The 12,529-nt window shown below is 56.6% G+C and overlaps 1 protein-coding gene across 1 annotated transcript; it reads right to left on the reverse strand.

The window, feature by feature from the left end:
• Positions 1–5,406: 5,406 nt before the first annotated feature.
• Positions 5,407–12,254, reverse strand: LOC126082098 (protein disulfide-isomerase A4-like). The gene is made up of 3 exons (XM_049894551.1): positions 12,056–12,254; positions 10,229–10,551; positions 5,407–5,538 (listed from the first exon to the last, which is right to left on the reverse strand). Exons 1-3 carry the CDS (start codon positions 12,114–12,116, stop codon positions 5,407–5,409), a joined length of 516 nt encoding a protein of 171 aa, XP_049750508.1. The 5' UTR covers positions 12,117–12,254.
• Positions 12,255–12,529: the final 275 nt, after the last annotated feature.

A 12,529-nucleotide genomic window follows, 5' to 3' on the forward strand; every position in this document is an offset into this window, starting at 1 on the left:
TGAGACATCATATGGTAAAGACGGCCTTAGAAAGGGCAGAAGAATGGTGGGGCCGACTCAGGGGTGAGGAAGCCAGCCAGCTGGGAACTGTCACTGTAACTGACTGAGAGATAAGCTGTTCAAGTGGATGTAAAGAAGAACAGGTGGAACATTTGCTGTTTCTCTAAGGTGTGTCGAGTTGACCCCATGTGACAGAGTACAACTGCCCCCATAGGGCTCCTAGGCTGTAATCTTTGTGGGAGCAGATTACCAGGTCTTTCTCCTGAGCTTCCAGTGGGTGGATTCGAATTGCCAGCCTTTCGATGGGCAGCTGAGCGCTTAGCCATTATGCTCCCAGAGCTTCCGGAGGACATGAACCCACTGCTGTGGAGTCAGTTCTGACTCATAGAGACCCTAAGGGACAGGGTAGAATCCTAGGGTTTTCAAGGAGCAGCATATGGATTTGAACTACTGACCTTTCGGGTAGCAGCAAGTGCTTAGCCATTGTGCCACCAGGCTTCTGGAGGAACACTAGGACAATACACATCTGTCCTGAGAAGCCACCCATCTGTGGTGCTTTGCTACAGCAGAACTAGAAACAAATACAAAGGTCTGGGCTTTTGTAATTATAGAAACAACACCTACACATTATAGAAAAAACTGGGAAGTTCTGAGCACACACACACAAAATCGCGAAGAATCCCAACGAAAGCAATTGGCTGATTTCCTCCAGGCCCCTTTCCTTTCCGTTTTCCCTTAGTGCCTGGTGAGGTCACATTGTCTGCAAAACTGCCACTTTCCCTGGAGTTCTCCCAGCGGCAGGTCTTCATCCTACTCTTGGTCTGGAGACACACAGCTCTGTCGTCCGCCAAGAGTAGGGCAGCAGCTGTGTCTGCAACCAGGGCGTAGGAACGGCACCGGTGTTTCTCTCCACAGGGGACCCGGTGGCAGTGCTACCAGGGAGCCGGCCAGTCAACACCAAGATGAGACAGATCCTGGAGGCCTGGGCCCCAGCATGTGAAGTTGCCAGAGAAGTCCACTGGTGCCAGAGCCCTCCAGTAAACTCTTGAGCCTTCACCGCCCACTTGTTGCCTCAGATTTTCACCCCTTGCCTGGCACACTGGGTGTTCACCACTCACCTGGGCCCTCAGGCTGATCCCCTTCAACCAAGCCAAGTCACCGTTGTCAGGTATTGTCTTGGTTAGGTTCTCTAGGGAAGCAAAACAAGTCCAAGCTGCTCTGAGCTGAAGCCATTAGCAAAAAACAAAGTTCCAGGAATTGACAGAAATACAAGTTGAAATGTTTAAAAAAATGGATGCAGTGCTCCAAGTGCTCACTCGTCTATGCCAAGAAATCTGGAAGACAGCTACCTGGCCAAGCAACTGGAAGAGATCCATGTTTATGCCTATTCCCGGGAAAGGTGATCCCACCTAATCCAAAAATTATCAAACAACATCGTGAATATCACACGCAAGTAAAGTTTTGCTGAATATCACTTAAAAGTGGCTGCAGAAGTACATTGACAGGGAACTGCCAGAAATTCAAGCCAGATTTAGAAGAGAACAGGGAACCAGGGATATCATTACTGATGTCAGATGGATCCTGGCTGAAAGCAGAGAATACCAGAAAGATGTTTACCTGTGTTATATTGACAATGCAAGGGCATTCCACTGTGTGGATCATAACAAATTATGGACAACATTGCGAAGAATGGGAATTCCAGAACACTTAATTGTGCTCATGAGGAACCTGTACATAGATTAAGAGACAGTTGTTCGCACACAACGAGGGGATACTGGATGGTTTAAAGTCAGGAAAGGTGTGCGTCAGCATTGTATCTTTTCACCATACATATTCAATCTGTATGCTGGGCAAATAATCCAAGAAGCTGGACTATATGAAGAACAGGGCATCAGGATTGGAGGAAGACTCATTAACTACCTGAGTTATGCAGATGACACAACCTTGCTTCCTGAAAGTGAAGAGGACTTGAAGCACTTACTGATGAAGATCAAAGACCACAGTCTTCGGTATGGATTACACTTCAACATAAAGAAAACAAAAATCCTCACAAGTGGACCAATAAGCAACATGATGATACACAGAGAAAAGACCGAAGTTGTCAAGGGTCATCCTCGGAGCGCGCGCGGGTCCGAGAACCGACTGTCCGGACCCCGGTGAGCCCCCAATCCCGGCGCTGCTGCGCGCAGCCCAAGCGCAAGGAGAGGGCTCGCGGGGGCCCGGGGCGCGCGTGCAGGGTGTCTGGGTGCCGGGTGGGCGTGTCGGGGTGCCGGGGCCGTCACGCTGTGCAGGGTGTCGGCTGTGTAGGAGAGGGCTTGTCGGGGTGCAGAGGTGTCGGGTGCGGGGCTTGAGGCACCGGGACAGATGTGTGAGGTGTCGGGGTGCGGTCTCGAGGGTCCCCCAGCAGAAGCCGAAGCCCCGCCAGCCTGTCGCCCGGGTCCGACGCTGCGGACACTCGGGTCCCGTCACAGCTGCAGCGGGCTCCGCGCTCACCAGCGTCCCCTCCTCTTCGCCTGGCGCGTCTCACCTGGGGGCGGGCACACCTGGCCCAGGAAGGTGCCGGTGCGCGCGCGCCCAGGGGACGCAGCTCCGGGCCCGGAGGCGCTGGACCCTTTGGGTGCAGGCGGAGGGTCACCTTGCAGCCCCTCGGGACGCGGGCGCCCTTGGGGGAGGGGCGGCCCCGCAGCGTCCATCTCCCACAATGCCCCGGGCCCGGGCGGCGGGTTTCGGGTCCACGGAGAGGGAAAGGCGCGCGTCCGGGCCAGGTCACCGTGCAGGTGTGTGCATGTCGTGACGTGCAGGTCACCGTGCAGGCATCCGTCTGTGCATGTGAGAGCCACCCCCCCCCAAAGCTGATAACTCTCGCCCTAAGTGTAGAGTGAAGTGGGCCCCGCAGCCTTATATAGGAAGCGGTAGGGTTAGTGTTCCGGCTGGTCCGAGTGCAGTGTGGGGCTTACAACTAATTGATCACAACCAGTTACAGATTCCTTTGTTCCTTCTCCACTCCCACTGCTTCACTAGACCGGTCTTTTGCTCGTGGGACAGGAGAAGGACTTTGTATCCTTCTTTCTTCTTTTACTGGAAAGGCAATGGCTAGGTCCTGCCTGATTTTCCCCGCACAGCAGCACATCAGAGAAGGACGCGCGCAGCACCGCCTGCGGGAAGGTGCGGTTGGGGAGTCCCGCCTGGACCTTGCTGGGCAGGGAGGCCCCTGTGTCCCCTGGTCCCTGCAGAAAGGGCGAGCCCTGGTTTGCTCTTCATCCAGGTGGGCGCTTGCTGAGGGACCAGGGCAGGCACGTGGGGCCTGGGGCATCTGCAAATCCTTTGTGCCGTGCGGTTCTGCTTGACTCTGCACACAGAGCAGAACCCCGAACCTCCACGTGTTGTACGTGTGTCAGTGGGAGCAAAACGGGAGACGAGCAAGGCCGCACCGAGGTCACCTGGGCAGGCCCCTGGACAAGTCCCCGGGAAATGCGCATCTGCCTGGAGGGAAAGGCGGCGCTGCCATCGCACAGCGGCCAGCACCGGGCCACTGAGCGCACGTTTCTGCGTCCTGGGGACTCGCTGAGGGCTCCTGCAACCTCACAACTCTGCAAGGAAGCTGTGGTTTCCAGGAGGTGACGGAGACAACGAGGCCCGGAGAATCTCAGTCGCCTGTCCCAGACGAAACGAAAATAAAGCCGGTAAGCCCCCGGCCCCGGGCGGAGGTGGGGCCCGTAAAAGACCAGTCAAGCGCAGCAGTGAGCGGGGTAGACGAGAAGGTCGACTTGTAATTGGCTGAGAAATCGGCGGAGAGAACTCACTGCCTTCGGACCAGTCCGTCGCGGGGCCGCCCTGGGAGTATTTAGAGGTCAAGGGGTAGCACTCTTTACCCTTACGGTGACCTCCCGCAGGGACGGCTCGTGAACGCCCACACCCCACTGCGGATGACGGTATGTGCCCAAACCCCGCACGCGGTCACCTGGTCCGGGAAAAGGTGGGACCAGGGGAAACGCTCTCCTCGCCTGCGCGCGCCGCGGGGCATCCTGGGAGAGACATGCAAACGAGCGGCGCCCGCTCCGGCGCTGAGGTGGCTCGGCCTCGGCTGTGCCTTCCCGTCGCCCTCGGGCGGCGCTCAGCCCGCAGCGGGGGCGTGCGGACCGGTCTCCTCGCCCCCTGCTCCCGACCCCAGACGGGTCCTCCGCCCGGGCGCCGCCGCCCCGGGAGCCCCCGCCCTGGGAACCCAGACCCTGGAGCCACGCCCCCCTCAGCACCCCGGTTCTGCGAACCCCTGCCCTGGAAGCCACCGACCGGCAGGATCCTTCTCCTGGGAGCCCCCGCCCGGGAGCCCCCCTCCGGGAGCCCTCACCCCGGGAGTCACCGCCCCGGCAGCCCCCACCCCGGGAGCCCCACCACGGGAGCCCCACCCCGGGAGCCCCCGCCCCCGGAGCCTCTGCCCGGGAGCCCCCACACGGGAGTCGCGGCCCCTGGAGCCCCCATCCCGGGAGCCCCCACCCCGGGATCCCCCGCCCCGGGAGCCCCACCCCGGGAGCCTCCACCCGGGATCCACGCCCCCCTCAGCACCCCGGTTCTGCGAACCCTTGCCCTGGGACCTAACGACCCGCAGGATCCTCCTCCTGGGATACCCTGCCCCGGAGCCCCTGCCCTCGAACCACCGCTCCCTCCGGACAGGCTCCCCACCCCCTCAATTCCCAGGACCCCCGTCCTGGGAGACCCCTGCACCAAGAGACCCCTGCCCCGCACTCAGTCCTGGCTGAGGCACCGCCCCTGCCCAGGGCCCCTCTATTGGCAGCCCTCCCTCCTCCCCCAGGTGTCCCGTTGTTCCAGGGATGAGGACAGACAGGGGTCTGAGCCAGGGGACCAGAGGGACCACAGGGGGCTCTGTCGGGTGGCAGGGCGGCAGCGTTCCTCCCCCCAGGTACCAGCACGGGGCCCCACATACAGTAGGCGCTCAATTAATGTGTGGAGTGAGTGAGTGAACAGAACAAAACAGGAAAATGAACAATGAAGACTCAGCAAATGTCCTCATTTTCAGAAGAAGGAAAGAAGAGAACAGTCTGATGAAGTGGAGACAAGGCCTCATGGATCTCCCCAGCAGCTTCTGGACAGTCATTGAGAAGGCAGGTGTACCCCTGGAGCAACTTAGAAGCAATCAGGGAAAGTCACACCAAGTTAATGTAATTTTTCTTTTTTTAGTTGGACAGGGAAGTAGACAGGAGAAAAACAAAAGAGCCTGGGGGCGACACTCAGCCTCGAGTGGGCACCAGTTTGGCACCCCCAGCCACGACTGCTCCTCAGGCCTTCGGTGGTCACCCCCCAGAGCACGAGGGGGGCGTCAGACCTCTCTCTCCTGGGGCCCCTCTGCCTTGGACTGTGAAGATGGAAACAGACCAGATGAACCTACACTCAGGCCACAGCCCCAGGCATCTGCCTCCACCCTGCTGGGCAGACCCTGGTGTCCAGGTGGTACTGGACCCGGGGCTGGCGTCGTGCAGGGCCTGCCTGCTGGGTTCTGGTCCAGATTTCACGCAGGCAGAGCTGGAGGAGGACAAGCGCTGGGAGCTCCCACCAGGCCCTGAGGGCCGTTCTTAGCTCACAGGGGTCACCTCTGGGCCGGCCAGGGCCCGTTACTGGACCGCATCTGGGCCTCAGCACCCAACTACCCCAGCCCAGTGTGTGAGGAAGCTCGGCCCCTCCTCCGTGAGGGTCTGCTCTGGGGGTAGGCCGGCAGCTCTTCAATCTTGAAAATGTGAGGGGCCTTCCCGCATCCTGAGCAGGTGGCTGTCCTGCCATGGGGTGGGGGAGGCCTCCTTAGGGGTCTGGAGGGGACTTCCCCAGAAGCCATGCTGGTCTAATCCCAGGACCTGCTCCTGCCACTGGCTGGGCCCCTCCTGTGTTCTCTCCCTCCAGGTATCCTTCTTCGGTGTAAAAAAGCCCCTCCTCTGTTCTCATCTGTCTGTCTTGAAAAACAGAGCCTCCAGGGCCAGAGGCAGGACAGGTGCCAGCCTGGTGGGCCAGGTTCACTGGGGCTCGGTGGCGCTCAGCCAGGCCTCTGTCTGCTTCACTGGGGAAAGTTCTGGAAGCCTTTCCCAGAGCTGGCCACCTGTCTCTCACATTCTCCATGTGGAAAGCATGTTTAAACAGCCGCCTCTGAGAGCCCCTCTGCAGGGGAGTAGGAAGGGGCAAAGTGGGAGGCAGGTGCCTGGCGGTGATCACAGTGAGGATGGCTGGGGGATGGGAGGGCATGGAGCCAGCACCACAGGGGCGTGCTTTTGGGTCCCTGGGGCAGCAGGGAAGGGGGCAAGGAGGGTCTGCGCCGGGTGTCAGCTCAGCAAGGGGACCCTGAGCCTGGAGCTGTGACATGGAACACGCTGACAGTGGTCCCCAGCACTGCTGTTTGGGGCAGCTGGAAGTACCTGGGCAGCTCTGGGACAGTGGGCAAGCCTGTCCTTTCCCTGAGGCCTGACTCCTAGAAAAGCCAGCGCTCTCTGAGAGACCAGGGTCGGCGCTGCTTCCACACCAGTGTCTCTTGTGTTCCTAAGCCCACCCCCAAGCCTTTGCCACACTCAGGGGGTCCTCCGTGCCAGTCTGTATCTTGTGATCCTAACACAATCAGGAAGAAAAGAGGACGTGCCTTAGGCCAGAAGTTTCTAACTGAATCCAGCCCTCAGATGTCTTGTCTTTGGCCTACATAGTGTCGATAACAAGAATTTGTATTAGATCTAACATTTAAAAATTGAAGGATTAAAAAAAATTGTTTTTTTCTGTCTTTTCTTAAAGAACCAGAAGAGAAACAGCAGGCCCAGAGTCCCATGTGCAGAATGGCGGGGGTCAAGCAGAAGGGTCCATTCAGGTGAGACCTGGAGCTGTGTGCCCAGCTCTCCACCACTCCCTATCACCTGCCCATACCCAGCCCTTTCATGCAGCCAACTTATCTGCAGGTCCAAGGAAAATACCAGATCTTTTTTTTTTTTTAATTTGTATTGTGCTTTAAGTGAAAGTTTACTAATCAAGTCAGTCTTTCATATAAAAATTTATATATACCTTGCTCTATACTACTAGTTGCTATCCCCCTAATGAGACAGCACAGTCCTTCTCTCCGCCCTCTGTTTTCGTGTCCATTCAGCCAGCTCCTGTCCCCCTCTGCCTCCTCATCTCCACTTCGGACAGAAGCTGCCAACATAGTCTCGTGTCTACTTGATCCAATAAGCTTAGTCCTCACTAGTATCATTTTCTATCCTATAATCCAGTCCAATCCCTGTCTGAAGATTTGGCTTTGGGAATGGTTCCAGTCTCAGGCTAACAGAAGGTCTGGGGTCCATGACCTCCAGGGACCTTCTAGACTCAGTCAGACCATTAAGTCTTTTTGTGAGAATTTTATGTCTGCATCCCAGTGCTCTCCTGTTCCCTCAGGGGTTGTCTGTAGTGTTCCCTGTCAGGGCAGTCATCAGTTGTAGCCGGGCACAATCTAGCTCTTCTGGTCTCAGGCTGATGTAGTCTCTGATTTATGTGGCCCTTTCTGTCTCTTGGGCTCATAATTGCCTTGTGTCTTTGGTGTTCTTCATTCTCCTTTGCTCCAGGAGAGTTCAGTCCAATTGATGCATCTTAGGTGGCCACTTGCTAGCATTTAAGACCCTAGACGCCACTCAGCAAAGTGGGATGCAGAATCTTTTCTTAATAGATTTTATTATGCCAATTGACCCAGATGTCCCCTGAAACCAGGGTCCCCAAACCCGCACCCCTGCTACGCTGGCCTTCAAATTGTTCAGATACGGGATCTTTTAACCTCTGACCTGGAAGATCTCCACAGTCACCAGCCCACTCTGCTTGTCAGTAATTTCTGAGTTGGGTGCTTTAGTAGTGGGCGGGGCAGGGAGGGTCCGCGATTCCCATGTTTTCCATCAGAGTTTTCCATCTGACCTGAGCTGAGCCCAAGGCCAGGAACTGTAGACAGAGAGGTATTTTCCCAAAGGCTCCTTCCCCAAGCCACAGCCCCCATTTCTAAAAGGTTGCCTTCTCTTTGCTGACAAGTGGCCCTTTGTCTTCCCCTCTTCCTGGGTATCTCCGTAATCTAAGAGGGGAACCTGGCGAGTAGAGAACTCCGTATGTTCTGTTCTGTGCTGGAGGGAAAGTGGGTGCTGTGGTGGGGCAGTTACAGAGGAGGGGGAGGCTGGGGGAGGGGCAGCAGGCAGCACGAGAGACCCTTCCCCATCCCAAGCCTGGTTGTTCCCAGGGTCCCTGATTGTCCACTCATTCATCCAAAAGTTGTTTAGTGAAGGGGTGCTCAGCCCTGGGAGGCCACCCACCTCCCCCGTCTGCTTTCCCACGGTGCTTGCCTGGCACCATTAACCAATGACCACGCAGACAAGACGCACTGAAGTTAGGAGGAGTGCTTTTCTAAACTGGTGTTATGGATTGAATTGTGTCCCCCCCTCCCCGAATATGTGTGGGGATCCTAATCCCTGCACCTGTGGCCACACTCCCATTTGGGAATAGGGGTTCTTTGTTATGTCGATGGGGCCATGTTACTGTAGGTGTGCCCGAAACTCAATCACCTCTGAGTTACAAGGAGCAGCAAGACATCGACACAAGCAAGCACCAGTGGGTGAAGATAGATGCCACGTGACAATCACTCAGGAACGGGGCAACAAGGTGTCAGAGTAGAACTGTGTAGCACAGGGTTTTCATGGCAGATTTTTCGGAAGTAGATTGCCAGGCCTTTCTTCCAAGGTGCCTCTGATGGGCTCCAACATCCAACCTTTCGCTTAGCAGCCGAGCAGGTCCATCGTCTGCACTACCCAGGAACCCCAGATACTCAGCTGGGCAGTGATAAGTGAATGTTCCTCAGACTGATCTCGTGCCACACACACCTCCACGGGGCACAGATTCGTTGTTCCTATTTATCAGTGAGTGAGCCTCATGGGAAAACGAGTAGGTGAGGGGACTGCTCTAGAAAGAGGTTCAAGAGACACAGCGCAGGCCTCAACGCACCCATGGAAAAAGGCGTTGGGGACATCTGTGGACATCTGATTGTGGAGTGGGCATGGGACATCAGGGAGCCGTGTTCACGTTGGAAGCCGTGGTCACAGCTGTGGTTACGGAAGGAAACGTACTCCCAAGCATGCAGGGGTGAGACAACGTGCCTGGGATCTTCACTGTAATCCCTCGTCATGGAAAAGGGGGATGGACAGATAGTGCAGCCCAGCCCTCGTTCTAGGAGTGTGAGGGGTGGGGGCACACAGCTCGCTCCTTAGTGTGCTGGAAAAGCTCCTTAATACAGGAACAAAAGCCCCCTCAATTCAGACAACACCCACCCACTCAGCCCTGGTCAGCCCGAGGCCTGGAGTCCTTCCCCAGCCCGCCTGGAGCCCATTTGCTCTCAGTCACTGATCACTGCAGAGCCTGCCCTTGCTCCCACTCAGCCTTCCTAGAGGAGGTCCACCAGAGGGGTGACTGACCGCTGGTGCAGACCCCAGCTCTGCCTTCGCCCAGCCTGCACCTGGCAGCTGGCACCTCCTCAAAGGGGCACAACGGCACCCACACCTTGGAGACAGTTACACGAGGTAACCTGGCAAACCGCGAACCTAGCTCCGCTTTGCTAAATGCCTAATGACTACGTGCTATCTCAGGATTAAAGTACCCACCCGATCACATCAGGCTCCTGCTGAAACCATCAATGGTTCTCACCGTTGGGGGTTGTATTGTGTCCCCCAGCAAGATGTGTTGAAGTCCTAGCCCTTGTAATGTGAATGTGACTCTGTTTGGAAATGGGGACTTTGAAGATGTGGCCTGTTCAAATGAGGCCATTGTGAGAAGGTGATCCCAATTCAACCTGAGTGATGTCCTTATGAGAAAAGGAGAAGAGACACAGAGGGAAGACGGCCATTGACCGCAGAGGTGGAGATTGGGGGGATGCAGCCACAAGCCAAGGAATGCCAGGGGCCACCAAAAGCTGGAAGAGTCAAGGAAGGATCCTTCCCTAGAGCCCTCAGAGGGAGCATTTGCCTGCAGACACCCTACATTTGGTACTCCCAGCCTCCAGAACAGTGAACCATAAATCTGTTCTTACAAGCCAGAGGAAACCCTGGTAGTGTATTAGTTAAGAGCCACATCTGCTAACCAAAAGGCTGGCCGTTGGAATCCACCAGGCACTCCTTGGAAACTCTATGGGGCAGTTTAGGGGGGTATGAGTAGGAATCAATTTGATGGGAATGGATTTTTCAATGGCTTTTTTTTTTTTTTTGTCCTCACTGGGTGCAAAGTAGGTGGTGGGGAAGCCATCCACCTTGTAGTGGTCGCTTTTGGCCTCGTTGGCTGTGGTGTCCATCTTGGCGATGACCAGGCCCTTGTGGCTGGAGTACTTCTTGCCCAGCGCGGTATACACGGGCTCCAGCTGCTTGCAGTGCCCGCACCACGGGGCGTAAAACTCGATGAGCACGTCCTTGCTGGGGTCCAGCACGATGTCCTCAAAGGTCTTTCCTACCACCACCTTGACCGGCCCCTTGTTGTTCTTGGGCACTGGCTGCGACTTGATGACTGGCTTCAGCTTCCCTGTAGGGGAAGCAAGAGGGGTGGGTCAGTGCACACAGGCCGCCAGCCCAGGAGGGGGCGGGGATGGCAGGGGGCCCCAGGGTGGGGGCGGGGGTGGCAGGGGGCCCCAGGGTGAGGGAGGGGGTTGCAAGCGGCCCCAGGGTAGGCCAGTGCAACCCTGCCAGGCCGAGAAGAACCCGGCCCTGGAGGCCAAAGGGAAGGCGGGCCCTGCCCACCTATCTGGAGTGGAAGGATTTGGAGATGCTGGCCCCGCAGGACAGCAGGCAGATGAGGCCCCAGGGCCATGGACGTGGAGGAGTCGTGACTAGAAGACCAGAGAAATCGGGTCTGCCGAAGCTCTGCCGGCCCCACCGAGCTCGGTAAGACTTCCATGAAGCCTCAAAGTGTGTTGCCTACCTTCGCAAAATGTCCAAAAGCCTAGTTTACTTCCAGTATATTAAAAATAAGGTTCCCCTCTTCAATCAGGCATTAGACTGGACTATGGGATAGAAAATGATACTGGTGAGGAGTGAGCTTCTTGGATCAAGTAGACACAAGAGACTCTGTGGGGAGCTTACGTCTGGAGGGGAGATGAGAGGTCAGAGGGGGTCAGAAACTGGCCGAATGGGCACGAAAATAGAGTGGAGGGAAGGAGCGGGCTGTCTCATTAGGGGGAGAGCAACTAGGAGTATGTAAAAACCAAACCAAAACCCAGTGCAGTTCAGTGGATTCCAACTCATAGCGACCCGTAGAGTTTCCAAGGAGCACCTGGTGGATTCAAACTGCCCACCCTTGGGTTAGCAGCCCTAGCACTTAACCACTACCCCACCAGGGTTTCCAGGAGTACATAGCAAGGTGTATATATATATATTTTTTAATATATATATAAAAAAAATATTGTATGAGAGACTGACTCAATTTGTAAACTTTCACTTAAAACACAATAAAAACTAAAAAAAGAAAAGTTCCTAAAGATTTCCGAGATACACCCGCCATTCTTATTAAGAAAAAAGAACGGAAAAGAAACCAAGGAGGAGAAAAGGAGCTGGCCCTGCTCCAGGCCGCCCTCCGGAGGCCAAGAGGGTGCTGACGAGGCTCTGCGTCGAGTCACGGGACCCTACGTGGCTGCCCCTTCAGATATGTCCCACACCTCCCGGCTCCCAGATAGACACCCTGCCTGCGGGTAACCTGAAGAAGCTCTGAGCTGGACCCCAAAATCCTGCTTTTTCTTTCAAGCCGACATTGTAGGGATCGCCCCAGAGGACGAAAGAGGTTCCCACATGTTAGTGAAGGCTCTGCTGCACCGTCCTCCCCCTACTCTGGGGGCCACCCTGCCCCCGCTTACAAGATCGCAGGTGTGTTGTGGGGGCCGGCTTTCTCACTGCAATGAGGACGTGAGTGGGGCCTTTGGGGGTGCCGCAGGCTGGCGGTGGGACCCTGATCTCCCACTGCAATGAGGACCTGAGGGAGGCCTCTGGGGGTGCCGCAGCCTGGCGGTGGGGGCCTGTGGGGCCCATGTGCTCACCCTCCTTGAAGGCTGTCACAAACTCGCGCAGGGCATCGGCGTCGAACTCAGTGGGCTCCATGGCGAACCTGCGTCCACCCTCATCCAGCACAGCCGCGTTGACGTCCTCCCCGCTCTCGCCAAGCCCCAGGTCCTTCACCTCCGAGGCATAGTCCTCCTCGTCGGCGATGGCGAACGTGTACTCGGGGAAGTCCTTGGCCACCTCCAGGACTTTGCTCCGCCAGAACTGCGTGGCTGGGGGGACGGAGGTGTTCCTGAGAGTCTGCTGGCTGCCCGCCTGACCCCCTTGACTCCCCACCTGCCAGGGCCCATCCCCCTCACCCCCACCTGCCAGGGCCTGTCCCCTCCATCCCCACCATGATTCCTTTCACACTAAATATCTAGAAGACGCATGTGCACAGAGACAGGAAATAGATCACTGGTTAGGAGGGGCGGCAGTGGGGAGAGTTATGGCTTAACGGGCCCTGATTTTCT

The sequence above is a fragment of the Elephas maximus genome, chromosome 8 (assembly GCF_024166365.1).
Source record: "Elephas maximus indicus isolate mEleMax1 chromosome 8, mEleMax1 primary haplotype, whole genome shotgun sequence".
Classification (NCBI taxonomy): Eukaryota; Metazoa; Chordata; class Mammalia; order Proboscidea; family Elephantidae; genus Elephas; species Elephas maximus.

Bases quoted from the DNA above. Each gene is read 5' to 3' on its own strand.
- LOC126082098 (XM_049894551.1), bottom strand. From the start codon at position 12,116: ATGGAGCCCACTGAGTTCGACGCCGATGCCCTGCGCGAGTTTGTGACA. The intron at 10,552-12,055 runs GTGAGCACATGG...CTTCCCCTACAG, and splicing joins TGTGACAGCCTTCAAGGAGG to GGAAGCTGAAGCCAGTCATC. The intron at 5,539-10,228 runs GCCATTGAAAAA...GTCCTCCTCCAG, and splicing joins AGGACAAAAAAAAAAAAAAA to CTCTGCCTGCGTGAAATCTG.